The sequence below is a fragment of the Saccostrea cucullata genome, unplaced genomic scaffold (assembly GCF_032062105.1).
Source record: "Saccostrea cucullata isolate Sc308-1 unplaced genomic scaffold, CSIRO_AGI_Scuc_v1 ctg469, whole genome shotgun sequence".
Classification (NCBI taxonomy): Eukaryota; Metazoa; Mollusca; class Bivalvia; order Ostreida; family Ostreidae; genus Saccostrea; species Saccostrea cuccullata.
The window spans coordinates 168,541-194,713 of NW_026927600.1; the positions used below are offsets into that span (position 1 = coordinate 168,541).

The 26,173-nt window shown below is 33.9% G+C and overlaps 1 protein-coding gene across 1 annotated transcript in view; it reads left to right on the plus strand.

The window, feature by feature from the left end:
• LOC134274912 (twitchin-like) overlaps nucleotides 1-26,173 on the plus strand; it is a 77,563-nt gene that overhangs the window by 21,433 nt on the left and 29,957 nt on the right. The window contains exons 13-43 of the mRNA XM_062757151.1: nucleotides 2,480-2,696; nucleotides 2,934-3,021; nucleotides 3,119-3,421; nucleotides 3,860-3,924; nucleotides 4,086-4,107; nucleotides 4,660-4,935; nucleotides 6,883-6,899; nucleotides 7,110-7,242; nucleotides 7,439-7,681; nucleotides 7,840-7,885; nucleotides 8,074-8,132; nucleotides 8,509-8,517; nucleotides 9,509-9,556; nucleotides 10,813-10,901; nucleotides 11,224-11,268; nucleotides 12,383-12,562; nucleotides 13,587-13,854; nucleotides 15,233-15,372; nucleotides 20,349-20,487; nucleotides 20,793-20,914; nucleotides 22,035-22,179; nucleotides 22,379-22,520; nucleotides 22,734-22,804; nucleotides 22,859-22,918; nucleotides 23,056-23,148; nucleotides 23,406-23,600; nucleotides 23,897-24,196; nucleotides 24,423-24,574; nucleotides 24,846-24,996; nucleotides 25,368-25,495; nucleotides 25,656-25,694. Coding sequence (XP_062613135.1) covers nucleotides 2,480-2,696; nucleotides 2,934-3,021; nucleotides 3,119-3,421; nucleotides 3,860-3,924; nucleotides 4,086-4,107; nucleotides 4,660-4,935; nucleotides 6,883-6,899; nucleotides 7,110-7,242; nucleotides 7,439-7,681; nucleotides 7,840-7,885; nucleotides 8,074-8,132; nucleotides 8,509-8,517; nucleotides 9,509-9,556; nucleotides 10,813-10,901; nucleotides 11,224-11,268; nucleotides 12,383-12,562; nucleotides 13,587-13,854; nucleotides 15,233-15,372; nucleotides 20,349-20,487; nucleotides 20,793-20,914; nucleotides 22,035-22,179; nucleotides 22,379-22,520; nucleotides 22,734-22,804; nucleotides 22,859-22,918; nucleotides 23,056-23,148; nucleotides 23,406-23,600; nucleotides 23,897-24,196; nucleotides 24,423-24,574; nucleotides 24,846-24,996; nucleotides 25,368-25,495; nucleotides 25,656-25,694 — 3,985 coding nt within the window. The remainder of the gene's footprint in view (nucleotides 1-2,479; nucleotides 2,697-2,933; nucleotides 3,022-3,118; nucleotides 3,422-3,859; nucleotides 3,925-4,085; nucleotides 4,108-4,659; nucleotides 4,936-6,882; nucleotides 6,900-7,109; nucleotides 7,243-7,438; nucleotides 7,682-7,839; nucleotides 7,886-8,073; nucleotides 8,133-8,508; nucleotides 8,518-9,508; nucleotides 9,557-10,812; nucleotides 10,902-11,223; nucleotides 11,269-12,382; nucleotides 12,563-13,586; nucleotides 13,855-15,232; nucleotides 15,373-20,348; nucleotides 20,488-20,792; nucleotides 20,915-22,034; nucleotides 22,180-22,378; nucleotides 22,521-22,733; nucleotides 22,805-22,858; nucleotides 22,919-23,055; nucleotides 23,149-23,405; nucleotides 23,601-23,896; nucleotides 24,197-24,422; nucleotides 24,575-24,845; nucleotides 24,997-25,367; nucleotides 25,496-25,655; nucleotides 25,695-26,173) is intronic.

The following is a 26,173-nucleotide window of genomic DNA, read 5'->3' on the forward strand; positions in this document are numbered from 1 at the left end:
GCATTTTTTAACATGTTTACAGCCCCATAGTAAACATTTGCGGCAAAGCAAACTTGGCAATGACTGTTTCCAAAAGTTGAAGGTTAGATGTCTGAAATGCATGATAAACATGTTTGGTAAATCAACTATTACATACGTTACTATGGTAACAAAGTATTCAAAAGTAAAAAAAATATTCATTGAATTTTATAAAGTCATACAGGTAAAAATAAAAAGCAATTATGGGATGAAATGTGACCTAATAATAGAAAAAAGTACCTTGAAACATATACCATTAACAAAATATGATATTTCATTTTGGTTGGCAATGGTTGCCAAGGAAAGAGAGCCTTCAAAGTAACAATCTGTATGATTAAATTTGATCCTATCTTTTAAAAAAGCACATTTCCTCATAATTAATGATCAATTTTTAAAGATGTTGGTGTGCTCCTAGTTTTCCAATTTGAAAAAATTCAGATTACATTCTATAAATAAAGCGTTGCTATGGAAATAAGCAGAAAATATATGCTTAAAAACCCGAAAAATATTTTCTTTCCTTGGATACGTACCTTTTAATGTAGATTCCCAAAACTTTTATGATTGATATTTATTAACAGCTAATCTGACTTTTAATTTTGACCATCGTCCAATCTCTAAGTGGATGCAAGAAGTTGGCACACAGGGTTTAATATTGATATAAAGTTCACAAAATCGAACATTTTCCCTTCTTGGTAACCATAGCAACAGTGTTGTTTTCTTCATCTAATTTTATCAATATATGATATTCAACTTCAGTTCTAACAGATAAGTACTATTCAAGCTGAGTCCTTTAATTTGTTTCTTGATTAAATGGCAATTTAATTCTTAATGCAGCGAAAAATAATTCACTTTTAAGCACTGGTACTTTGTTTCCATGGTAACACTGCAATGTAGCAATTATACCCAATTTTTCTTATGGTTTTGGTGTTGCAAGGTCCTAATGATGCATACTTGCCAGTCTTGAATTTTCATGTTTTTCCTCAAGACAGTAGCATTAACCGAATCTTAGTTACAGGTTTTGCATGGTTACACTGTGTTACCATGGCAACCAGAAAAGTTATTTATAGAATAATATTGCTTATACTTATATACTTAAGGTCAAACATTTTCATTGTTTTTAAAAGGTCTTTGTTAATGTAACACCTACCATTAGTAAATACGGAGTGTTTTTCAGCACATTTCAGCATTTTAAATGTATTCCAAATGTAACCTTGGTTACCACTTGCTTAGACATATATTCTAAACAGTTTCTTTACAGTAAAAATGACATCAAGGTATCTTGTTTTTGTGAGAATGGTTTGTTTGCTTTTTCTTGTTTTTATTAAGCCACAGTCAAGATTTAAAGTGGCTGAAAATCTCGATTTTTCAAACTTTTCCGGCTGTTGCCATAGCAACCGAGACACATAGCAACGATATTTTGTTTGACATTTGTTTCTGGTGTCAAGTACTAAGCATGGGTGAAGTTTCATCAAAATCGGTGACCATGCGTGGCAACGAAGTTTAAGTGGTTACAGAGAATGGCTATTAACTATTATAGTTGGCTACCATGGTATAGCAAAGGAAATTAATTTTTATATGTGACCTTGTAATTAGAGTTAAAATTAAAACCCTTTATCGAAATGCTAGAAACTTCTAGTGCCCATCTGATACAGTTTGCTTTCATAACCCAGTTATCTCGACAAGGCAATAAAGATTTTGCTGTCTAACACTTAACAAAGATTAATTGAATTCTTGAGAGAAAAATTAGGTCTTTTTTGTTTGATCTGTTTGATGAAGTTTTCACTGAAGTAATATCAGGATCCACAGGAGGTATTGAAGCTTGATGAATGCAAGAGTGTTGTCTTGCACCCAAATTATAGAGATAAACTCAGATAAAGCAATATAAATTTACCACCTTCAGCTTTGCAAGGTCAAGGTCGTTTAGTTGGCCTATCATCAGAGTTATTTATGTCTATTTAATTGCTACTTTGTTGCAACATGAATGGAAATTCTCTCTTCTTTACAAAGAAACCTGACAGGAACCTATTACAAGATAAGCCAGGTTAAGTACGATTAAATTGTCTTTTCCTTCTGGTCGACTGTTTCTCAAGAAAATCATTCTTTGAAAGAAAAAAAATTCCTATAGGTGCAGAGACCCTTATAGGAAACTTTTGTTTCTATATTACAATTTTAGAACAGTTATTAAATGTAAAAGGTCTTTGTAAAAATAAAAAACATTAAAACGTAGAGGCCAGAGTCAAATGGTTATACAATGTATCCCTGTATACATACTGTATACAGGGAAATTCTTGCCCCCTTTCTCCTTACAGTCGGATGAATTTAAAACGGGACAAATTCAAAGAACATAGTATTAATTTGAAAGGTTAAAAGTTTTTTGTATGTGTGAAAGGGTGAAAAATAACCCTGTATACAGTACTCAATTTTATTTGTATAGTATAGTTCATTCATTGTGCACTTGTAGACCCAAAGAGAGCCCACCCTCCATCAAGGACATGCCAAACGTTCGACTTCTGGACAACGGAAAGAGACTGCTCTGTGACATGAAAATCAACTCCAAGACCAAACCCACAGCCATGTGGTACTTTGGAAATTCCCCTCTCAAGTCTGGTGGTCGCTACAAGCTGGACGTGAAGGAGGAATCCCCCGGGGTTTTCCTCATATTTTTGGAAATTGCCAATGTTAGTTTCAGTCTGTTTATATTTTACATCTGGACAAATATAAGCTTGGCTACATATAATCTACTTTTCGAATAAATTTTTAATGAAATTGATTTTTTTTTAAACTTACTTTAAAAATTATTATCTAAGTATAAATTGATAGATATAGTGTATAATTTTAAATGGGAAGGGGAATTATGATCTTCAGAATAAAATAAAATTCTACCCTGGTTATTAACAAAACAATTTGTTTTTTAGCCAACTGATGCAGACTCCGGTGATTATAAATGTGTTATTAAGAATCCATCAGGAGAAATCACATCTACTGCTAAAATCAACATGAAAGGTAATATATCTTATTTATAGAAAAACAGATTAATAAGAGAGAGTGAAAGAGGCAGAGAGCGAGATAAAAATATAAAGTGAAAAATTATTCTTTATAGCTCTTCAACCACAAATAAAAGGAGAGCCTGCCAATTTCTCCCAAAAGTTGGCCCCTAAATCAGTGACAGAGGGTGAAGCTCTGGATCTGATTGCCAAGGTGACGGGAACAGAACCAATCACAGTCACCTGGACAAAGGATCGTAAGCCAATCAAACCCACCGATGGATACAAGATAACCTATGAAAAGGGCACCTGTCGGCTCTATATAGCTGATGCCAAGCCTGCTGATTCTGGTGAATTCAAGGTGGAAATCAAGAACCAATTTGGGTCTGCCTTCTGTTCTGCTAGTCTTGGAGTCAAGGGTCAGTATTTAGTGATGCCAGAAAGGGTTTTTTCTCAAAAAGGGAATGATCAGTTTGTGATGTTTCTCTGACTTTTACATAACATATAGATACTTTTTCATCTTAAAGTCCTATATACAAGCATTCGAATCATGAATTTTTTATGCAACATAAATTTCTAAGAGTCACTCTTATCATAATGTTTGAAAGGGGGATTTTTTTCAATACTTTTTGAGTTTGTTCAGTATGTAAGCTTAAATGTGTATTAGAGTCTGCATGATGGTGAATTTAAATTGTACCCGGTATTTAAGAAAATTGGTCATGGTGTTCCTTGAAAGTCATTACTACTTCAATGTACCATTATTATTAGAATGGAAAGATACATATATACCTTGATTTAATACACATGTACTGATTGGATCTGATTGTTAATGGATATTTTTCATTGTATGTATACAGCTGCACCAAAGAAACCAGAAGAAAAGAAACCAGAGGAAAAGAAGCCAGAAGAAAAGAAAGTTGAGGTGACTATTAGACCACCAGATTTAAAACTTGGGGGAATTAAATTGAGGGGAGGGGGCTGTTAAACCAAGGTTCTTCTTTCAACTAAGCATAAATCAGTTGTTTTTACAAGATTATTTGTATAAATGTCAGGCATATGACCATTTAGACTTTTATTTTGCAGAAAAAAGAAGAACAACAAAAAGGTAGGCCTGTACCTTTTTAAACAGTTGGTTGATAAAAACATAGGATAATTGTTCAGAAGTCAAAATTCTAAAAGGAAAAACTTCTAAAAAGAGATTTTAAAAAGCCCAAGAAGAACAAGATTTCAGACAAATTTAAGATGACAAGATTAAGTGAAAATGAGACTAAAAATAATTATATATTAATACAATCTTTTCAAGAGATATTGTTAGGTAGATGATAGTGGTGACTTATACCTTAGAGTTTGAATTACCACACTAGAACAGCATAGATTGCTTGGGTTATATTTTTCTTGTGTGGAAGTCTATCATGCCTGCGTTTGTCTAATCTTTTTTTTCTTTTTGGTTTTCCTCACAAACATATGTATATATATTATTTTACCAGCATGCTAGTTTCAAAAGAATATTATTTTAATTTTGTTGAGGTTTTCTCTCCTTTGTATTTAAACTAGTTTAATTCAGTTTATCTTTTCTGTTTTTCTGTTTTTATTTATGCAATTTTTCTTTGTCTTTCTCCTTTCCTTCTTGTACAAACAACCTGTTAAACACCTAAAGTTGAAGCACCTAAGGCTCCTGAAAAACCTAAGGAAGAGCCTAAGGCTCCAGAAAAGCCTAAGGAAGAGCCTAAGGCTCCAGAAAAGCCTAAGGAAGAGCCTAAGGCCCCTGAAAAGCCTAAGGCTCCAGAAAAACCTAAAGAAGAGCCTAAGGCTCCAGAAAAACCTAAAGAAGAACCTAAGGCTCCTGAAAAGCCTAAGGAAGAGCCTAAGGCTCCAGAAAAACCTAAAGAGGAGCCTAAACCTGAAGCCCCCAAAATTGTTATTGATGATGAAGGTAAATTTTGGTTGGTAGGGCCTTCTGAAGAGAAAATCACTCCAAGGTTCCCCCTCACTGTTGTAGGCTTGTTGTGGGTAAGGTGCCCCTGCCCCTTTCATGTTGTGGCCCATCATACTATGTACAGTCATGTCAATTATTTTCCATGTAAATGATGTCATTTGTCAACAGCCAATAAGAATTCACCAAGGCAAATTAAACCATACCAGAAGAAACCTACCACCATTTTGGAAGAGGGTAAGTCCCAGAAAAGCTTAAAGTCAACAGGGTGACAAGATTTTTTTATTTGATGTTGTTCACTATGATGTATCTCTGTGCTTTGTATTGTTTACATTGTGTAATACTTGTGATGGGCACTGAAATATTCATCGAAAGAATTATACTTTTAAGTAAATCAAGAATTTTTTTTCTTCATTTCTTTAATCAATCAAGAAATGAATGAGAAATTAAAGTAAATGTTATTTTTTCATGGAAATGAAGTTTTTTCGGAATGCAGTCATGTAAAATTGCCATCATTTATACTAACAAAGCTAAGATTGACAACAAAATCTGTCACATTCACCCTGTTGACTAGCATGAGATGTATATAAACTGTAAAACAAAATGTAACACTCATGTATACACTGCTTGTTATATCAATACTGAAAATGAATGTCACTCTTTAATACTCAAACTCTGTCTAGTACATGTATCACTGTAGTCTCTACTAAGGGAAGTAACTCTTGCACATCACTGTAGATGTATTTCAGCACTGCAGTACTGCCAGAAACAGATAAAAGGTGTCACTTGTGTTCATTTCTAACTTGAACATTTAGGCTTCTTTTGTATATATTTTCTTTCTTTTGTACACAGCATACATATTTGAATGTATTTATAGAATTATTTTTAGTTTACTAATTTCATGTAGTTGAAAGAATGTGTAACTTATAATCAACAATACTTTATTTCATATAGTATGTTAGAATTAATTTTCATAAATTTTTAAATCAGTATAGATTTTTTATTGCAAGTACATGTATACTTAAGTCACATATTTTATATTTAATGTAATTATAAAACATGGAACCCCCACAGTAGTTAATCATTTTATGTGCACTGATCTTTTTGGCAACAATATCATCATAGCACAGTAATTTGTAAATTCTGTGTCTTTGAAAAAAGAAAAAAAAATGTCTCTCTTTGAATCACACCCCCACACACTAGAAGTAAGTTATTTCCATGTCATTTGTTTTCTTGTTGGTATAACAGCAGTTGTTCTGTATATACATGATGTGACATAAATAAAATTAGCTGACTTAGAATTTTGGTCTCCTAAGACGAGGTCCATGGAATCGTGGACTCCGAGGAGGACGGATACGAAGCGGACGATGATAAACCCGAAATTCCGCTCATCATCACCAACGACGGTAGGTGTAGGGGGGAAACACAACTTGATGTTGTGCAGCTTACGTGGAATTTAATCACTCTGTTGTCAAAAGCTTGGTACTCAATCATGCTTCAGTTTTATTTCATCAGAAAAAAGAATGCAATATGAATTCAGTTCTTTCATAAAACTAAGTCTAAAGTATGCCACTAAAAAATCCATACTAAAGATAACCTGCATAAGGTAAGAATTCGTTATATTTAATTTTATTTATTGATGTTGTTTTGTAATTAATTGCTGATACAGTATACATGTAGTAACATTCCTGTAGTTGTAAAATATCCCTACCTGCATTTATAAATGTTGTTGCATGATTTATTACTTTAAAAAACCTGTTCCATTTCAACACAAATTAATATATTTTTATTTTTTAATTGTGTATTTTATTTCTGTTCTTTTATGACATCCCACAATTTCTCGTACTTCCTCTTACATACATGCACATATTATTAACATTTATATTTAATTTGATGTATTTTGAAAATGCTATATTTAAAAGTTTTTCTCTTTTGTTTTCTTTGTAGAAGGAACACCTGAAAAGGCAAGTTTAAATTTATCTATTTATACAATTGGTCAACATAAAAAAAATTGTTATATTCTTATATGTGTCTTATTATATGTTAAAAATAAAAGTTCAACAAACTAAATTATTTAGCATGCTATAACAACTTCAATGTTGGCCAATCTATCAGTCCAACTTAAGAATTAATTGAAACATGGAGAATTGAGTGGATGCTTTTCTTTTTTGCAGAATGGGGAGTATGAAACACAAGGACCCAAAAGAATTGTGGTCAAAAAGAAACAAGGTGCAGAACCTGCTAAAAAGATTGACGGACCTACTCACAAATTCAAAGGGAAGCCCTCTAATCAGAGTGTGGAAGAAGGTAGGTGGATCAAAGAAACAAAGGGGTGTGGTATAAGAATATGAAACACTTTATAATACAATATACTTTACCTTGCAACTCCTTCCTAGTAAAAATACTCAATATTTATATTTCAACAGATTTAGCAACTTCAACTACCCTTGATTATAAAAGAGGTGTTAATTAATAATTTAAATTATAAAAAATTACTTTGCAGGAAATGACATTTCGTGTAAGTTGGACATTGAAGTTCTGCCTAATGCCCCAGCTCCTGAAGTCCGTTACCTCCGAGGAGGCCGAGAACTAAAGAACGACAGTCGTACAAAGATCGTCACCAAGGGAGACAAGAGCTCCATCCAAATCCGACGATCACGATTCACAGACGAGGCCAAGTATACAGCCATTTTAGAACAGGATGGAGTTCCTGTTGATGAAGCAACATGGAGTGTGTTTGTTAAAGGTAAAAGTTATTTATTCTATTCCTATCAGCTGGATTGAAATACATGTAAAGTTTGTATTTTTCTGCTTTCTGATTATCTCTGTTTCTCAGGAATACTTGGTCAAAATCCTGGTATATTTTGAAATTTGACTTAAAAGTATTTTTCTTTTTAATTTCAGATCCCAAAGACTCTCAGCTGGATTACAGAAATTTATTGAAACACAGGTTTAATTTATGATCATTTTCCTGTTTAAAGTATCTTTTATCTAAAAGTGACCTTTTCGTTCTATGATTTACTCATAACACAAGAAAAAACTTTCCCAACTCATTCTTGCCAAAACTGATTGAAGTCAATATTTTAAAAAAAATTCATTTCTATGTGAGAAACCAATTTCCTTTAAATATTTCCACAGAGATCACAAGAAAAACGAAAAGGAAGAGGATGACATCGACTGGGGATCACTCAAACCAGGTACAAACTTCTATACACTGCTTATACGCCTTAAAACGTTGTGTTTTATATCTGATTACCTTTAAAAAAAAATTTGCAGCTTAATTTTATTGCCAAACAAATTGTCTTTATTGCACTAAAACTGAATAAAAATTACAGCTGGCTTACAAGTCAGAATGTGTTCTTTGCAATTTTCTAAGCCAAGCAGTTTTACAAAAGCTGTTTTTGTTGTGATTAAAACCAGTTTGAAATGAATCATCTTGTTTTAATAAAAATTCTGTAATATATTGTACCATCTGTGTTTATCATGCTGTTAGTACTTGCCAATTTCAACGCTGATGCAATATTTCTGCTGTACTGTGGTTGCCACATGTCATGTAATTAATTTCAATTTCAGATGGGCCAAGTATGTCTTTAAGCGGAGCAATAAGTGCTGTTCATTTTTGCATTGCGCTGTAACAAACTGCAAATCAATATTTTGTGCGCTAGCCTTTAGTATTTTAATGTACAGTATAATGGGTGCATAGCATAGTAGACTCAGCATATCTATATAAGTAGCATTCTTTGTGCGCTGTTGTTAGTTTTGCGACTTCTCTTGACAGGGTACTTCAAATTCTTGACTAAAAGAAAATGCTCCCACCACCAAAATATGACAGTTTTCTGTACCATTTTAAAGAAAACTCTTTTGAATAAAAAAAGGTGCCCATCTTATCAGGCTGTTGCTGTCCTGAATCTGTTGTACTCTGCTCACATTATTTCTCTCTTATTTTTTAATACAGTTACTGTAGCTTTTGTGCTGTTAATTATAATAATTTGGCCATGCCAAATATGACTATCTTCATACTCTTTGTATTAAAACTTTTCTTCTTTTCCCCTCTTTTTTTTTATTAAAGCAAATACATGTATTAATTGTTTGAATATTTACCTGGGGTGTGTAATTTATTAACTTAAACTTACAATAATTTGATTGAGTATACTTTGATTTCAACAAAAAACTTATAGGTTTAGTTGCGACATGGTTTTTACTGGTACATTTGGTAGATGGCATAGCTGAAATTGGCTGTTCTTTAATTATTCTTTAAGATTTTAGATATGAATGAGTTGAACTGACATCATTAGTAATTTAGGACAAAAAAATTGTATACTCTGAGTATTGAATCTTGAATGAGCTTTGAGACAGCATACAACTGAAAATCTTTGATTTACAATTTTCATTGATTAAAAATTGACTAAAGATTTAAAAAAATCATTTGAAATTTTTTTTATATTTTACATTTTTGAAAAGTCAATCTCTGTAAAGGAACAAAAAGATGATATTTTATAAGTAACACACAGCTTTGATCTTTCTGTAAAGAAGTTAATATGAGATATTTTAATTATATTCTGTAATTATTCAGGCAGTAATCAACAAATCCCAACTCTTCAGTCCAAACCCCAAACTTCGGGTTTGTATCAGGACAGTTGTTTTGAGATAGACATTTTATTTTCATTATTGTGTGGGTTTGATTAAGTGTTCGGTTTCAGTAAAACCAGTTAGAAAGGCAGAATCCAGGATTAATAAACAGAAAAAAGAGCTTGAATTTCTAGGCTACATTGAACAAGCAAAATCCTTATTTTATAATTTCAGATGTTGTAAATCATAAATCTTATACAAGAAACACAATTTTTTCCATTGGTAAGGTGACAACTATAGGAAACAAAATATATTATTTTCGTGTGCATAAATTTCATGGAATATATACATTATACATAATTATTATAATATTTTAGATTCCTATCAATATGTATCAGTATTATTCTCTATATGTCTTGAGTACAATTCTTAGGTGACAAAGCTAGGCTTTATGTGTATGTCTGCTATGGTTATCGAGAGCAAAATGGAATGACAAAGAAAATTGCTCATTTGATTATTATATATTATTATATGAATGCTCAAACTATTCAAAATATCATGTACTTAGACAATTCAAGCTCCTTAATAAATCAGAGTGTTGGTGTATAGTGCGATTATTTTCCAAAGGGTGATATAGGTGTTTATTTATGTAGAGTAGAAAATTTATTTGCAAAACTTTTTTGAGTAAAAAGTTTGCAGTTGATCAAAATTCTAGTCTTGGGAAACAATATGAGAAGCATAACATCTCTATGTTAATTAATTTTGTTCATTTTATTAGGTGTGCAGTGACTTCCTTATTTCACTTATTTTAGATAGGCTTATATAGTCCTAGATTTATATGGTAGTTGTATATGTTTCAACCAAACATTTTTGACAACTTTGTTCTGTAGAAAAAATTTAAAAAGCATAGAAATTCCCTTGATCATCTTAGTCCTAGCTCTTTATTTAGATTTCATTACAAGTTGTCAGCTATGTTCTATAGACTTTAGTTTACATGTATTTATTTCTATTCACCCTGCATAGTCTTGTACTTAGTTAGACACTTAATACTTTGGAACACATAAAACTTCAGACACATAATTTCTAAGTTGTATGTAAAGTTAAATGATAAATCTGCACATCCACTGTGGTGTTTGTTCACACTTTTCCTTTTTCCAATCCATGGTAAATTCCTATGTTGTTTGTGCAATATCCCTTTTCAAACTCATTTTTAAAACAATTAGCAGCATTTTTAAGAGCACTTTTAGGGAAAGAAGTATTAATTTTGGTGTTTTGTGGAAATAATTTGGTTGGAATGATATTTTACAGTGGATAAGAAAGGACGTCGCCCATCAGAGATTGAAATGATGAAAAAACAGCTGAAGAAAGTGCCAGGAAGCGACAGTGAAGATGAAAAGGTAAATTTCTCTGTCATGTTAGCTTGTAGAACTTTGGTGTTTTGAGGTTTATTTTTCTAGATACTGGTTCATGTTGAAGGAACCCTGTAAACTCTTTGATTATTCCAATAGTGGTAAGCTATTTGAATTGAGCATCAGGCAGATGTAGAAAGAATCCAACCTCTATTGTTCTGGTAATGAATAAAGGTATTCCCTCCTACTCAGATCAAGGACCAAAAATGTCACACGAGATTTCTTAATTGAACCTTTTAATATGCAATAAAAAATTGTTTTAGACCTACAAGAAAAAAACATAAGTTTGTACCTAATTATTTTGTTACAGTTCCGTTCATCTAGTGGCAATGCTGTTATTTATGAGGAAGATGAGGTATATTTAAAAAAGTCCCTTTAACAATTTCATTAATCCTTTTTAATCTTGAGATTATTCCTAGATGCTTCCACTTCACTTTGAACATTGAAGCTGCACCATAGTGAGTAACAAGTCATCCACCGGTTACAGAGGCTGCACAAGTTTACATCAAAATTATTTTTTGTTGTTTTTAGCAGCAACCTTTAATTTTGACATTCAGTTGTTAACCAAGTTCTTATTGAACATTACATGCAATATCATACTTGCCTTTGCACTTAGATTCTGTCAGAACTAATTATATAAGACATTGTTTTGCCAAATTTCACATTATTAACAGTTTGAATATCACGTCATACCCCTTATTTAGCAACAGCCCCAGGACAGCCTTGCAGAATGCTGAATTGATTCTAAGGAATAATTGTTTTGCTGATTATATTGTATTTATTACTGTAGAATTAGTTAATTATTTGTTGATTGAATTATCAGTGCCCCAGTAGAGGGCCTTCCAGACGAAGCTCCCTGATCTCTGATGATCAGCCGTATTACCCCTCCTCACGCAAAGATATGTCACAACGCCGCTGGTCCAATGCCTCGACTGATTCACAAGGAGACCCTTTTCATGTCGTTTTAAAACACAGAAAAACTGTTGATAAGGCAGGTCTTGTGTGACTGCATCCATTGCCCTAAGTTTGGGTGTGGTAGAGGAGTTGAGAACCTCATAATTCTACTACGTGAGACGTGCCTTTTAGAGGATTTTTTTTGCTGTGAAAGTCAAAATAATTTGGCAAGACTGTATAGGTTTTAGGAAGTGAACGATTAATTTTTGCTTCTGCTTACAAATCAATGCTGGTAGTATATAGTCTACAATGTTGCTTCATCAGTTGAAAAAAATAAGTGTCATATTAGTTAGTATTACATGTATGATATGCTTTCATGTTATAGGTAGATCTTCTGGTTTCTGGTTTTTAGATTGTATCAACTACATAAGATACATTCCTTCATTACAAATGGTTGATATAATGCTCTCTAAAGACCAGACATGAGGATGTACATACCATTAGAGTAAACGCTTCTCCCCTTAGCCGTAGTTAGATGAGTGTGTTAAGTTTGTCTGTGTGTGTGTTTTCATTAGGATAGAGGCAGTAGAAGACAGTCGGTTGAAACACTTGATATTCCAATTAAAAAACCATCAGCTGACAAACTGGAGGCTATAGACCAAAAACGTAGATCCTCGATGAACCAGCGCAGAGCCTCTTTGGTAGAGCTCATTCCTGACTGGCCAACTCTTCAGCATAGGGAGGTCAAAAAAGAGGTATCAGACATGTGCAGTATAGCCTTAACAAAATATATATAACCTCTAGCTTACAATGCTTTTCTTAACTTTTTCTCAGATTCTTCTCTTTCCTTCACTTATGCCTGAGCAAAACACCAGTTTTTAAAGATATATATACCCTTCAACCTTCTTTTATTTTAATGTTTATTTTCAGCAAGTTCCTATTCCAAAATTACTTTTTAATGATCATACACTTGCTTGAAAGAAATGAAACACATGCTTTCTCTGCACAAAACTCTTATTTGAAGATTCTTTAGTCTGAAAAACTTTTTGGTAGAAAACATTTATTTTTTTCAATGATTAAATAATAATCTGCACTTGCTTCAAAAGACCTAGAATTTCAGCCACCTTACAAGGTACTGTAAACCAAGAGATTTTTCTTTAGGATAGAAGCATGGTTTGAAGGTTTCTTAGCTTTAGCAAAAGTGTGGACTCAAATTTTAAGGCCAACTATAAAAAAAAGATTTGTTTGATGTACTCTGCAAGAGTCTTCAAAATTGCCCCTATCCAATCAATTTTTAGCATTGAATTTTTTTTCAATGAAAATACAGATTTTCTCTATCATTAAAGTTTCGTTTATCATTTGCCCATCACACTTTTTAGATAAGTAGGATAAATCAGTTGTTTGTCAGGTGTTTAATGAAAACAGTAAATTTTAAAGACTGAATTTTGTATGATCTTGAAAACCTGCCTATCCATCTTGAAAAATGAGGGTTAGAGTACATCAAACAAAATTTTATATAAATTTACGATGGCCTAAACAGTGAAAATATCTTTTATCTTTCTTCCTCAGCTATTTAAAAAAATAAGAAAAATATTTTGTCTACAGATTCATTCTATTTAAAGAGAAATACAATGTAGAAATTGAAGTAATTTTCATGATTTATTTATTAGATTATTTTTTACTAAAAAATAAAAGAGAATTCAGTGTTTTTTATGAAAACAAGTCCCAATTCAAACTTGTAAAGTTCTTGAAGTATAATATATTATTGTTATTATATAGGAACCAGACAAGTTTATCCAAGATCTGCAGGACATGAAAATCAAGGAAGGCACAAAGGAGTGCGTAATGCAGTGTGAATTCTGTAAACCTAATGCTAAAGTCAAATGGTTCAAAAATAAACTGGAGATCTTCAGTGGTCACAAGTATCACTTCAAAAACGAGGGCAACATCTACAAACTGATACTTAACAATGTCAAACTGGAGGATGGAGGAAAGTACACTTTGGAATGTAACGGCGTCAAAACGTCCGCTTGGTTGTACGTGGAAGGTAGGTAATCCAGAGATAATGGAGATAATCATGTACGTGTATTAAATCCCTGGGGAAATTTGTTAAAAATTCTGTCCAGCGATATTTGCGCAGTATGAAAACAGCGCTTTATCTCCAGTACCCCCGCGCCCCAAATTCCCAGTCCCTTCCCAGACCCTACGTTTTATTCACACTTCGCTCCAATATTTCAGGTAAATTCAACCAGGACTTCTTTATTCTTCTATACTTTTCTTTTCCTCTCTGGTTGATTTTGCATAATTATGTATCTACTGCATGATACATATTTATCTATGCATGAACTGCTTTTGAGAATACATCTTTTTACTGAGATGCATTGATTTCTTTAGCAGCGCTAGTATTAAGAGGGCAGTCCTTAGCAGCATTTTTAGACAATCTTGCTTGTGAAAACTAAAAATAGTCTTGTTATATAGGCAAATATGGGAATAAATGAATTCCAAAAAGTTCATTCAAATAATATCTTGGAACTTTTCTGCTTATAGTTTTGAATTGTTGCATTTAAATCATTTTTCTTTAAGTTAATAGATATGAAATAAATACATTTTTCTACTTAAGCTTTGCGAATAGCTAGCTGTCTGTCCGTCTGTCTGTAAACAATTTTTCAAAATGCTACTCCTCCTACAGTTTTGGTCTAATTTCAATATTTGGCACACAAGTAGACTACACTAAGATACATAAATCTGTGTATCGGTTTTTGATTTCGATGAACGGTGTTGCCATGGTTACTAAAAATAGAAATATCTGTAAAATTGTTTCAAAATGCTACTCCTCCTACAGTTTTGGTCTGGTTTCAATATAACTTGGCACACAAGTAGAATACACTAAGATACATAATTCTATATATCGAATTTTAATCTTGATGAACGGTGTTGCTGTGGTTACTAAAAATAGAAATATCTGTAAAATTGTTTCAAAATGCTACTCCTCCTACAGTTTTGGTCTGATTTCAATATAACTTGGCACACAAGTATAAACATGCTACTCCTCCTACAGTTTTGGTCTGATTTCAATATAACTTGGCACACAAGTAGACTATACTAAGAACATAAAGAGACTTAATCAATGATCATTATTCTATTTATTGCTGTTGTAAATTTTCAAATCCCAGCTGCTTAAGTACTTTTCTCTTCCTTTGCTATAAGTTCAAACCAGTAGAGCTTCAGTCTCGACAGAGACTTCTGGTTCCGGAAAAGTAAATGTTTACGTATTATAGTGAAATTGTATTATTAAATGAACACCCATCTTTTAGCAGAATCTACAAGGTGTGTTTCAAGTTGCAACAATTACAGCTATGAGCAGAATTTTCTGGGATATTTTATTTCTGGTCAGTGTTTTGACTCAATTTTATGTATCATTGTAGCCAAGGAACCCGATTACTTCTTCACCCAGAAATTACCCGAAAAATACTCAGTCACCAGAAGGAAGGAAGCTGTCCTAGAGTGTTTCATCTCTGACCCCAGGGCAAAGGTCAAATGGTACCGCAATGGAGAACACATTGATGTAAGTATCAGCCTAAAAATAGGACACTTCTACTTGAGTCTCTTTCTTTTGTTAGATATATAATTGACTTTGTATCTTATTATCTACATTTATTATTTTCTGAAAGCTTCTTTGGACATCAGGTAAAAGGAGTGCAGAATTCATTCAATAATTTTCAAGAATTGAATTAAGAGTTGTTTTTTTTTTTAAGAAAGTGTGTATTTGTAATATCAGATGTAGTTTTTTTAGAAGATTTGTAAGGAATCTTCATATTCTTTCATTGTGTAAATGTAGAGAAAAATTATTAGAGAAAACCCAGATAAGGTAAGAAAAGTCACAAAATGCACACTCCCTCTCAAAGTAAACTAAGAGTCTCCTTATTAATGGACACTGCACAAAATTCTAAAAATAACAGTCTCTTTGTAAGTTATCAATGTGCCTCTTTTGCACCAATCTATTCACATCTTGATGCTTGGTAAATCTCTTCCCATTTTATCTGGAATTTTTGGTATTTAGTAAGGAGGTTTTCCAAGCATAAAATGGATAGGTTGCCTTCTTAAACCAATTCCTTTTATTTAATACAATTCAAAATATTTCAAGCACTTTAATACAAGAACCTTTATGACTTCTTTTACAGTTCACATTATGATATAAATGTATAATTAAGCCTTTGTACCCAGCACTGTTTAAGTACATGTTCTTCTATCAGCTAACAGTTTATTTCACACTTCTGTTCTACTTATGATTTGTTTATTACTGCACAGGTGCAGGTAATCCCCTCCCTAAATTGTTGTAGTCAAGTTTTATTTAAGATTTCATTTGTTACATCTGCTTACTGTTTAATGTTGAAGTCTATCAGCCATACCAATTATCATTCCACATTGAAAACTACAAAAAATTTTTAATTGTCATTTTCTATTTTGTCTAAGTGTTTTTCTTGAGTAATTCTGCTTTTCTGAAAAAAAAAACATGCAAATACAAAGTATTTAAGGGGATTCAAGAATGTTTATGGCATTTTTAAAAAAATTGTTATCATGACCCCCGGGGATTGGGGCCAAAATGGCAGATCAAAGTTTTACATAGGAATATATAGGAAAAATCTTTAAAAATCTTCTTTTGGGCCAGGAAAGATGAAACTCATGTGGAATCATCTCAGGTAGTATAAATTCAAGTTTGCTCAAATCATAACCCCTGGGGGTAGGGTGGGGCCAAAATAGCCGACCCAAGTTTTACATAGGAATATATAGGGAAAATCTTTAAAAATCTTCTTCTCAAGAACTACATATATATTAAAAAAGTCTTTAATCTTGGTCTAGATTCAAGGTTGAGCTAGGAATATATAGGAAAAATTTTCTTCTCTCAGGAAAGATGAAACTCCTGTGCAATCCAAATTTGTCATCATCTGACCCGATAAAAGTTTTAATGAATATATTGGGAAACCTTTTAAAATCTTCTTTTCAAGTACTTCAAAATGCTTAGTGTTTCCAGGTAGTGTGATTCTAGTGTGTCCAATCCCTGGGGGGTTAAAATTTCAGTTCTGATCTGATAAGCCAATTGCTCAGGTGAGCGATGTGGCCCCTGGGCCTCTTGTTCAATCTTGGTCTGTCAAGGTTGAGCAGGTGTCTCTTGCCCAATGTCATCATCTGACCCAATGTAAATGAACTGTTTCCTGTTGTGATTAAATCGATCTGGACCCTTTAAGAAGGCCTGGGTCCTAGCCTTATGTGGTGGATCTACAGTGGTGGGAATGTGGTGGATGTCTGGAAAGGGAACCACACTGGAGTTCAAATTTTGTCCTTGCATTACAATATCACCTGCAGAATCTAAAAACTGGCTAGGCTCAAAGGACGGATTGGCTTGGAATTTTATGTGATGATGAAGTTTTGGGTTAGGTTTTTCAATGCCCATACCACCAGGAAAGTGGGCTGGGGACAAGGCCTCAGCTCTGATGCTGCCACGCTGATATACATCCTGAAGGTTACGTCCAGAATTGAATACAAACAGCATTTCCTTAGCTTTTGGCAGGCGCTTCTTGATGCGTTTCCTGTGAGTTATTTTGTTTGTCTTGATCAGTCTATGAACAAAGAACCAGTACATGAACGTCAGCATGCAGTTCACGCTGCCCTCAGGAATGTCTCTCCTGTTCTTCAGGGCTTTCTCAATATCAGAGGTCAAAGGTTTGATTGGAAGAATGACCTTGGTGACAAACGAACTTCCAAGGACATTAAAAACCTCATATTCACTTCCTGTTTTGACAAAAATAGATGTTCTTATGCTAACTCCCGCATCATATAAGATGGCCGAGTCATGTTCATGAAGTTCTTCTCCAGCTATTATAAGTCGACTTTGTCGCATATCAAAACCAGATTTTGCCTGAATTTTTTCTTTAAACTGACCAATAGTATGCATCACCGAAGCATAAGTTTTGTAAATGACTCCATCAGGTGTGTGGACAAACACCGCAAACTCCTCAAGTTTTAAGGAGAGAGGTGTTTTAAGATCATATACTACATTCTGAATAATACTGCTGTTTGGAAGCTTTTTATTTCCAATGAGAAGTTGATATTGCAAAGCATTTGGCACTCCAAAATGTTCTAGTTTCTTTTTGATGCTCCTAACAGTCTTATTGGCTGCAACCTTTACATTTTCGATTATTCCATTTCCAAGACTTACCCTCAAGGGTACCCCAAACATGAGGTCCCCATCTACATGTGTCATGACAACATTCATGACAATAGGGGTACCTTTAGGGACTTCACCAATTGTTCTCATAAAATTCAGCAGCTCATTGTCCTTGTAAAGTTTAATGAAATCCACAGGAACATTAGTTAATCCATGCATCAGAAATGCTACCACTGACCATCGATCATATCTAGAAGCCTTGACTTCATATCTCTGTCCATTGTCCGTAACCACTGAAATGGCTTGTGATTTCATGTGATTTTGATGAACAACAGTAGAAAGTGAAAGTCTGTCTCCTGATTTGATGGCCATCCCAGCTAGGCAGTAATCCCAAAGAACAAATCTGGATTTGTGACTCAGAACTAAAGTATGTAGAGGGATAAAGAATTCATGAACACCATCATATTCTCTGGGACCAGAGGGGCTAAATGTTCGACTGAACACATTGAGGACAACGTCAGTACCAGTGCTGCAGGGATCCACATAGAATCTGTAGGTAATCCCCCAGAATGTGTCTACATTGATCAACAAATCAAAGTGAGCTTGAATCATCACATACAAGATGGACCTGTTCTTCACCCTGTATTCCAGTAGTCGGCGATTGTTCTCCAGGGCTTGGTCCATATAAAGCAGTTCTTGTCTGTCAATAGGAATCCCTCTCATCTTCCTGATGTGTTTTTTAAGACTGTACACTGTCATAGAAGGATGGACAGACAGGGTGAAATTTACGTAAAGTTGAGCAATATCGATGGTCACATGATCACGACTCCGAGGGAAAATCATGACGACTGAACCAGGCCTGACGCTGTATACACTTTTAAGATCTAAGGGAGATAACTGCCCAGGAGTCAGCATCATCAGTTTGTGTTGGTGTCTCTCATAGCCGAGATTGTTCTGTGAATATTTCACTATCCGCGACATGAGGTTGGATTCTCCTGGAGGGAAGATTGCGATGCTGTCTGGTTTGAGGTAGCTCCAGACCGCGGTAGTCTGAGCTGAGGGACCCTTGGAGTTGAGGACGGGATAGATGAGTTCATTCTTGTAGGTTTCTGACGAATCACTGGAGAAGGAAGATTCACTCTGGTCATCATCGTCAGGGTGTCTGGTGAAACCACTCAGGCCCTGGGGCTGTAACAGTACGGAGGATCCCTTCAAAGAGAAAAAAATTTAAATTTTTCACAGAGCCTGAATTTTTTTTTCAATTAAAAAAAATATTGTATTTTTTAGATATTTGAATTTTTTTCTTTTATGTTGAGATTTGTTACCTTTGGTGGTATGGTAGGTAAAATAATATCACTCTGTATCACAGGCTTCTCATAAAACTGGTCCATTATTCTTCACCAGAATACACAACATTAGCATGTGTCAGCATACACATCTGTTGATCAGATGATTGTTTTATGAAATATTTATTGAATTATTTCACTCATGTGTTTTATCAAACTGCCAGAAGTTTATGGTGCTTAATCTGCTTTTCATGTAATAGCTAAAAACTTTTCCTTGTCAGTTTTCCTGAACATTTTAATTTCAGACCTTACTTAAAAATCTGCCAGAGTTTGGAGAGTTACTTTGACAGGTTAAAATGATCTGGATAGCAGCTGTTATTATGCAGGGCCCTCAAATTCTGTAAAAATGCATTTATCTAACCTGGCCCATATTTTAAACATTTATTTTATCCTTCTTAATGTTCGGATAACAGATCATTAACATGATTAATGTTCTAAAATGTTACCTTCTTGATAATATCACTCCACCACTTCTACCATATTAAATTTGTTTATAGTTTAAGTTTGTGTATGTTGAAGATTTAAACCATTAATTGTGTTTCAGTTCATTATGACAAAGCTTTTATTTATAATCATTTCCCTTATCAATTAAATGTTTTTATCTAATCATGCATATAAGAATTTTAACGTCAGGTTAAAAGGTATCAATTTTCATATTTGAAAGTTTTTTAAATGTTTAAATCTTTGTTGTTGCCTTTTAAATTGTCATATGGGAATTCTTTTAATTATCAGAGATATAGATAATGAAATTATGATTAACAAGATAGAATTAAGTCTGCAAAAGTCCTTATCATTTTTTTGCGTATTTCTTATTATCATGTGTACTAGACTTTTTTTCAAATGAATATTGATTTATCACTGTAAATTTTGAAGAAGCGTCAAGCATTATACATGTACCAATATCATCAAGTTACATACAGCAAATCATTTTCATTGAAAAACAACATTTTCCTTATTTTTTTAAGTCAACAACTCTGAATAACCCTAGTAATCAATATTTACACCTGATTTTGATTTCCTTGTCTACAGTACACACCTGGTAAGTTGGAGATCCAGAGAAGAGAGAACCGCTGTATCCTGAGGGTCAAGGACGCTCAGCCCGAGGATGAGGCTGAGTTCATGTGTGAGTGTGGTGCCGCCACCACCACCTGTAAACTCAAGGTCGAAGGTCAGTTTACAGAGTGTTACAACCCTATTTCATTCATGGTGTATGTATTAATTTTACTTTTGTCTCATTGTGCTTATGTTTAAAATGGATATATATAATATTTTTAACATTTCATATTATAGAAAAGTAATGTCACACACTAGAAATTTGGGACAAAAGATAAAATGAAAAAAGCTAAAACAAATATACATGTATTCTGTATATGGAATCAGATCCAACTAAAATGATTTAAATAAGAACTAAGTATTACCCGGTAACACATAAAACAAAGAAACTAAATGTTTATACATACGTTTGCCCTACAGAGCCTGAGTGGGACTTTATGAAGCTGTTGGAGGATGTAGAGGGAGTGGAGCGTGACAAGGCCGTGTTTGAGTGTGACGTCAACGACCCTGAGGCCGAGGTCACATGGTGGAAAGGAAACAAGGTTAGTTATGCTAAAAATAGTAATTTAAAGGCTGGTCAATCATATACTGTAAACATACTTTTTTTCCAAATGCTGAGCATTCTGCCAAATCACAATTTCTGTTCACTTTACTGGTAAAAAAAATAGTATGATTTCTGAGGGTGGTACTATTATACAAATATGGACTCAATGTAGGTCAGTATGTATTTATAATGACCCAGGATGACAGATATTGACCAAAGATACATGGAGTATACCGATCAAGGGCGCTAGCTCGAGGTCAATATTCTACATGTACATGTATCTGAGTTTATTTAAAATTTATTATAAATTTATTAGACTAAGTACAATGTATATCTTCCTAGTGTTTATAGAGATATTGATATGCTGTTGTTGTTATCCATAAATAAGTTGAATGTAAATGTCTCAAAATCTATTGAATGTTACTAGGAGGCACTTGAAGCGGTAAGAAATTTTAACCCATAACATAATAATAACACAAGGTTTCTAACTAGCTCCAAATAACACAGAGTACTCCCTCCCCCAGAATCGCACTCATTTACACTTGCAGAGGAAATGCACTGACAAAGTGTTAATACGTTTGTCTTCTACGATAATTTATCTACGCAATCATAAATGGCATGCTTGTGTTTATTTTCTTTCGTCTCCGTAAACAGCGTCAAAACTCTGCTCGACGAGTTGAAAAGTTGAATTCAACCATGAAATGGTATGTGCTAAGTATTCCCTGAAAAATGTTAACAGATATCCTTGTTAATCGTTTCGTATTCTCAGACTCAGAGTTTTTCACTATATCTTTTAAATCCTCACCTACAACTCGCAAACTTGCGAACTTCCATGTTTGACTAAAGTGAAAGTGGAAAAAAAGCTCATAATTCGCTTTCAGCAGTCATCATAAAAAAATAACGGTCATTATTGACCAATCATAATATATTTGATAAAATATACTGTAAGAATTTCCTCAGAAAGTTTGTGATTAATACATATGCAAATAAATACAGCAGGCAAATTAATACCACAAGGAAAAAGGTACATCTATGGTAAAAAAAAAAAAGAGTCTCGTCCATGTTTTGAAGTGTGCACCATTGTTGTACTATCTAATGCATGTATTTTCATTGAACAGGAGCTGAATGGAGGTGGAAAATATGAGATCCAGAAAGACAACTTCAAACGTAGACTGATTGTCAAGAATTGTCACATGAAGGATGATGGAGAATACACCTGTAAAGTGCTGGATAAATCAACCACAGCCAACCTCTTCGTGGAACGTAGGTCCATTTCTTGATAGCTGGTAGCTTGACTTGACATCTTTCAAAGTAGCAGATTTAGTAAAATGTTTAATGGAAAAAAAGGTCACTACTGTAATGAAAAAAAAATTGATGAAACCTTGTTAGGTGATGGTGAAATATTTTCAACAAGATCATAAGTAAATTTAATATGTATATATGTTTTGTAACTATTTTTCAGCTGACATCAAATTCTTCAAGAAGCTGGAGAACAAAAAAGAGAGGGAGACAGGAACCTTGGTGTTGGAGTGTAAAGCATCTAACCCACACAACCAGCCTGTCAAGTGGCTCAAAGACGGCTTGCCTATCAACAAGGATGACCCGTAATCCTTATAAATATCTAAAACTTGAAAGTTCATTTTGAGAAAGAAAATTGCTCACATTTGTACTGGTTTTTTTTTTCCTGGAATGTTAAATTTTTCAACAAATTATCATGAAATAAAGAAATTTCCTATTGTAAAGGGGGTACAAAAATTAACTTCAAGAGCACATCTTTAGATAATTGTTATATAATTTTTTGCCTCTCTGTTTGCCAGGAGAATTGAGGTGACCAGGAAGGGTGAGATGCACAAACTTGTGATTACGAATCTGAATCGTGACGATGCTGAAATATATAGGAAAAATAGAAATAAAAAATAAAATGTGGAAGCACTGGGCTAATGACAGTATACATGTCAAGTGGGAGAAAGACCAACCAAGGCTGATGTGGTTGTTGAAGAATGTAAGTGTATAAAACGTAATGGATCATCAAATAGAGAATTTGAATCATGGATGGATCATGAGGGCAAAATACCACAAGGTACTATGCATTTAAAGCAATATTTTCAATTAAAAGTTTACATTACTTATCTGTTACAGTGCCAAAACCACCAAAAGTGGATCCCAAATTCATCCCAGAAGAAATTGTTGTCAAAAAAGGAGAGTGTATTGAATTGGAGATTCCTTATGTTGGTGTGTACAAAGAGCTTATTGCGTGTTAAGAGAAACCAAATTTTTGTTTTTTGTATCTTACAAGTACAATTCTTTAAAGATTTGATATTAATTAATTCATAGAATTAATTAAAACTGAAAGTAGAAACAAGTTTTTGATAAGTCAACTTAACCTCTTACAGTGTATCTGGAATAGGTACACTGTAAGACTTGCACTGCCCTTCATAGCAGTGCAAGTCTATACCTATCATTGATGCTGTAATGTAAATGTTTTTTAGGCACACCTAAACCTGTTGCTCAGTGGAAGAAGGACGGTACAGGCCTCAGTGAAGCTGATACAGACATACAGACAACAGACAAATCGGCTAAACTCAGGATCCCTGACGCTCAGAGAAGTGACACTGGAGAGTACGAACTCACACTCACCAACGAAGTGGGATCTGAGATCATTCCCGTTCCTGTCAGGGTTCTGGGTAAGATTGTTAAAAAATTATTTGAAATTTAATGAAACACATTTCAAAGTTGTGTTATGGAAGTAAAAAAAGTATTTTTAAACTATAAGAGGGGAAATACAAATGGATTTTTTGTGTATTTTGGAAATGAAAAGTCACTAAGTCATCAGACTTTATAAGGTTAAAAAATTAATTATGGTGCTGACTATGAAATGACGCAATCATGTGAACTAGGCTTAGTCAGGATTTTATCACTGCTAACATGAATACAGTAATGTTCTTTCAAGGGAATGAATATTTTAAAACATTTGTTTTAGATCGTCCTGGTAAACCTGAAGGACCTTTGGATGTTGTGGATGTGTATTCTGACCGCTGTTCACTGCTGTGGGACAGACCTAAAGATGACGGTGGCAGCCCCATCAAACATTACGCCGTGGAGAAGAAAGATGCCGCCAAGGACACCTGGGAGGATGTGTGCACCACAGAAGACTTAGAAATCGACGTCACTGGACTCAAGGAGGGACACCGCTACCAGTTCCAGGTCAAGGCCGTTAACGCTCAAGGAATCAGTGACCCTCTGGTGGCTGATGGTGAAATCATCGCTAAAGATCCATGGGGTATTTTTACTGCATTAATTGCATGGCAGACTGCAAATTTGGACCATTATTTCAAACTTTTTCCACCAAGATTAAATTGTTGGGACTTTAAAATGTGATATAATGTAGATTAAACCTTTTCATCTTAAGTTAAAGAAATACAAGTTTCTTACTGGTTAACCTTAAACTGTGTAAGGAAATTCAAACTGAAAAAAGATTCTTTATTTTGGGCTGTTTTGTTGTTTAGATCCATCTGATCCCCCAGAGAGGCCAGAGATTATTGACTTTGATAAGGATTACGTGGAGATCTCCTGGAAACCACCGCTCAATGACGGAGGTGCTCCTATTGAAAAATACATCATTGAGAAACGGGAGAAAGGATCCGATAAATGGGATAAGGTGAGTTAGTTACTGTCCTATTGTTCTCAGACTGGGTATACCTCTTTGTAGTGGTAGATAAAATGTTCTACTAGCTTTCCAAGTTCTAAACTCCATTACCTTTCTCTAAAGCTACAAGAGCTGTGAAAGAACAGTATTAATTGAAAAAAAATACACTAGCATTTTGGAGGTTATGAATTTTACTAATGATAGTATCATGGATCATTGATAGCATTTATTTCATTATAATATAAAAGTAAGAAGCATGTAATGAATTATAATGTATTGTCAGGGTGTGGAAGTGGATGGAAATGAAACTACAGGCACTGTCGAGGGTCTGACGGAAGGAAAGGAATACGAGTTCCGTGTCATGGCCAAGAATCGGGCCGGCCTGTCACAGCCCAGCACTGTGACACCACCTGTAGTTACTAAGGCTCGCAGAGGTAGATACCTTACATTTATAACGTACATATCGTGGAATAGAGCATCAATGAAATGGAAATAACTTTCTACCATGTACAGTAAAACTTGGTTTTAATTAACATGCTCATATTGATTTGACGCTTATAGGGTAGTGATTTACATTCTCCTTGGGTTCAAAATTTAATGTTAACTTAATGGATATGAGGAATTAATGTTTATTAAGAAACAATATCACTCTGACACCCCTGGCACTTTACAAGCATATTTTACCGTTTTGTGATATCTTTCTGAATTAGACTTAGGAAATTCAGAATGTCTTGTACACATGATATTTTAGTAACTCGGAAACCTAAGGCAACTGTAAATAAAAATGTGTATTTCTTTTACACAGTCAAACCAAGAATTATGGACAAGAACAAATTGTTACCAATTCGAATCAAGAGAGGTCAGCCATTCAATATTGATGTCAGCTACATTGGAGAACCTTTGCCCACTGTCACATGGAAGAGAAAGACACTGGTATGTAGGCTGATTCAGGAATCCTTTGATAAGACTGGTTAATTGATAAATAAAAACAATGAACATATTAAGTAAATATTTACATGTCGAGTCAAAGCATAAATGCTGACTAAGTGTGTTTTTAAAAATAATATGCAGAGGAAATTTAATTTTTTTGCAGGATATAGACTCCGATTCAGAAACAGAAATAGACTTTAAGGTTTAAATTTGATGTTTAGATCTATACATCTAGGTCTGCACGGTTATTAATTGTAGAGAATCTCTTTTCTGAAGTACACTGTAAACTGAAACGATGTAGTGCAAATTTGATTATCAGTTTCAAAGTAAATGCACTACTTTTATGTGGTTTCCAAAGCAAAGTTTCCAGATACGTTAGATGCATTGGGATTGTAGATTAAACCATATAATTTATAAAGTGCTGTACTGTATATGTGATAAATGTAAAAAGTTTTTGGTTCTTCCACACATTATAATAGTAATTCTAAGATTTAAAATTGTAAGTTTGATGACATTTGGGAATTTAAACAAAATTCTTGTATAGACATTAACTAAGGAACAGACATATGTTTACCTCAAGGATGTTCAGCTCATCTGAATATTGGGCAGGCCTCTTTGGGTGTGAAATCTAGCAAGAAATCAGAGAAGTAACAAACATTTTAGAAAGTAATGTATAGACAT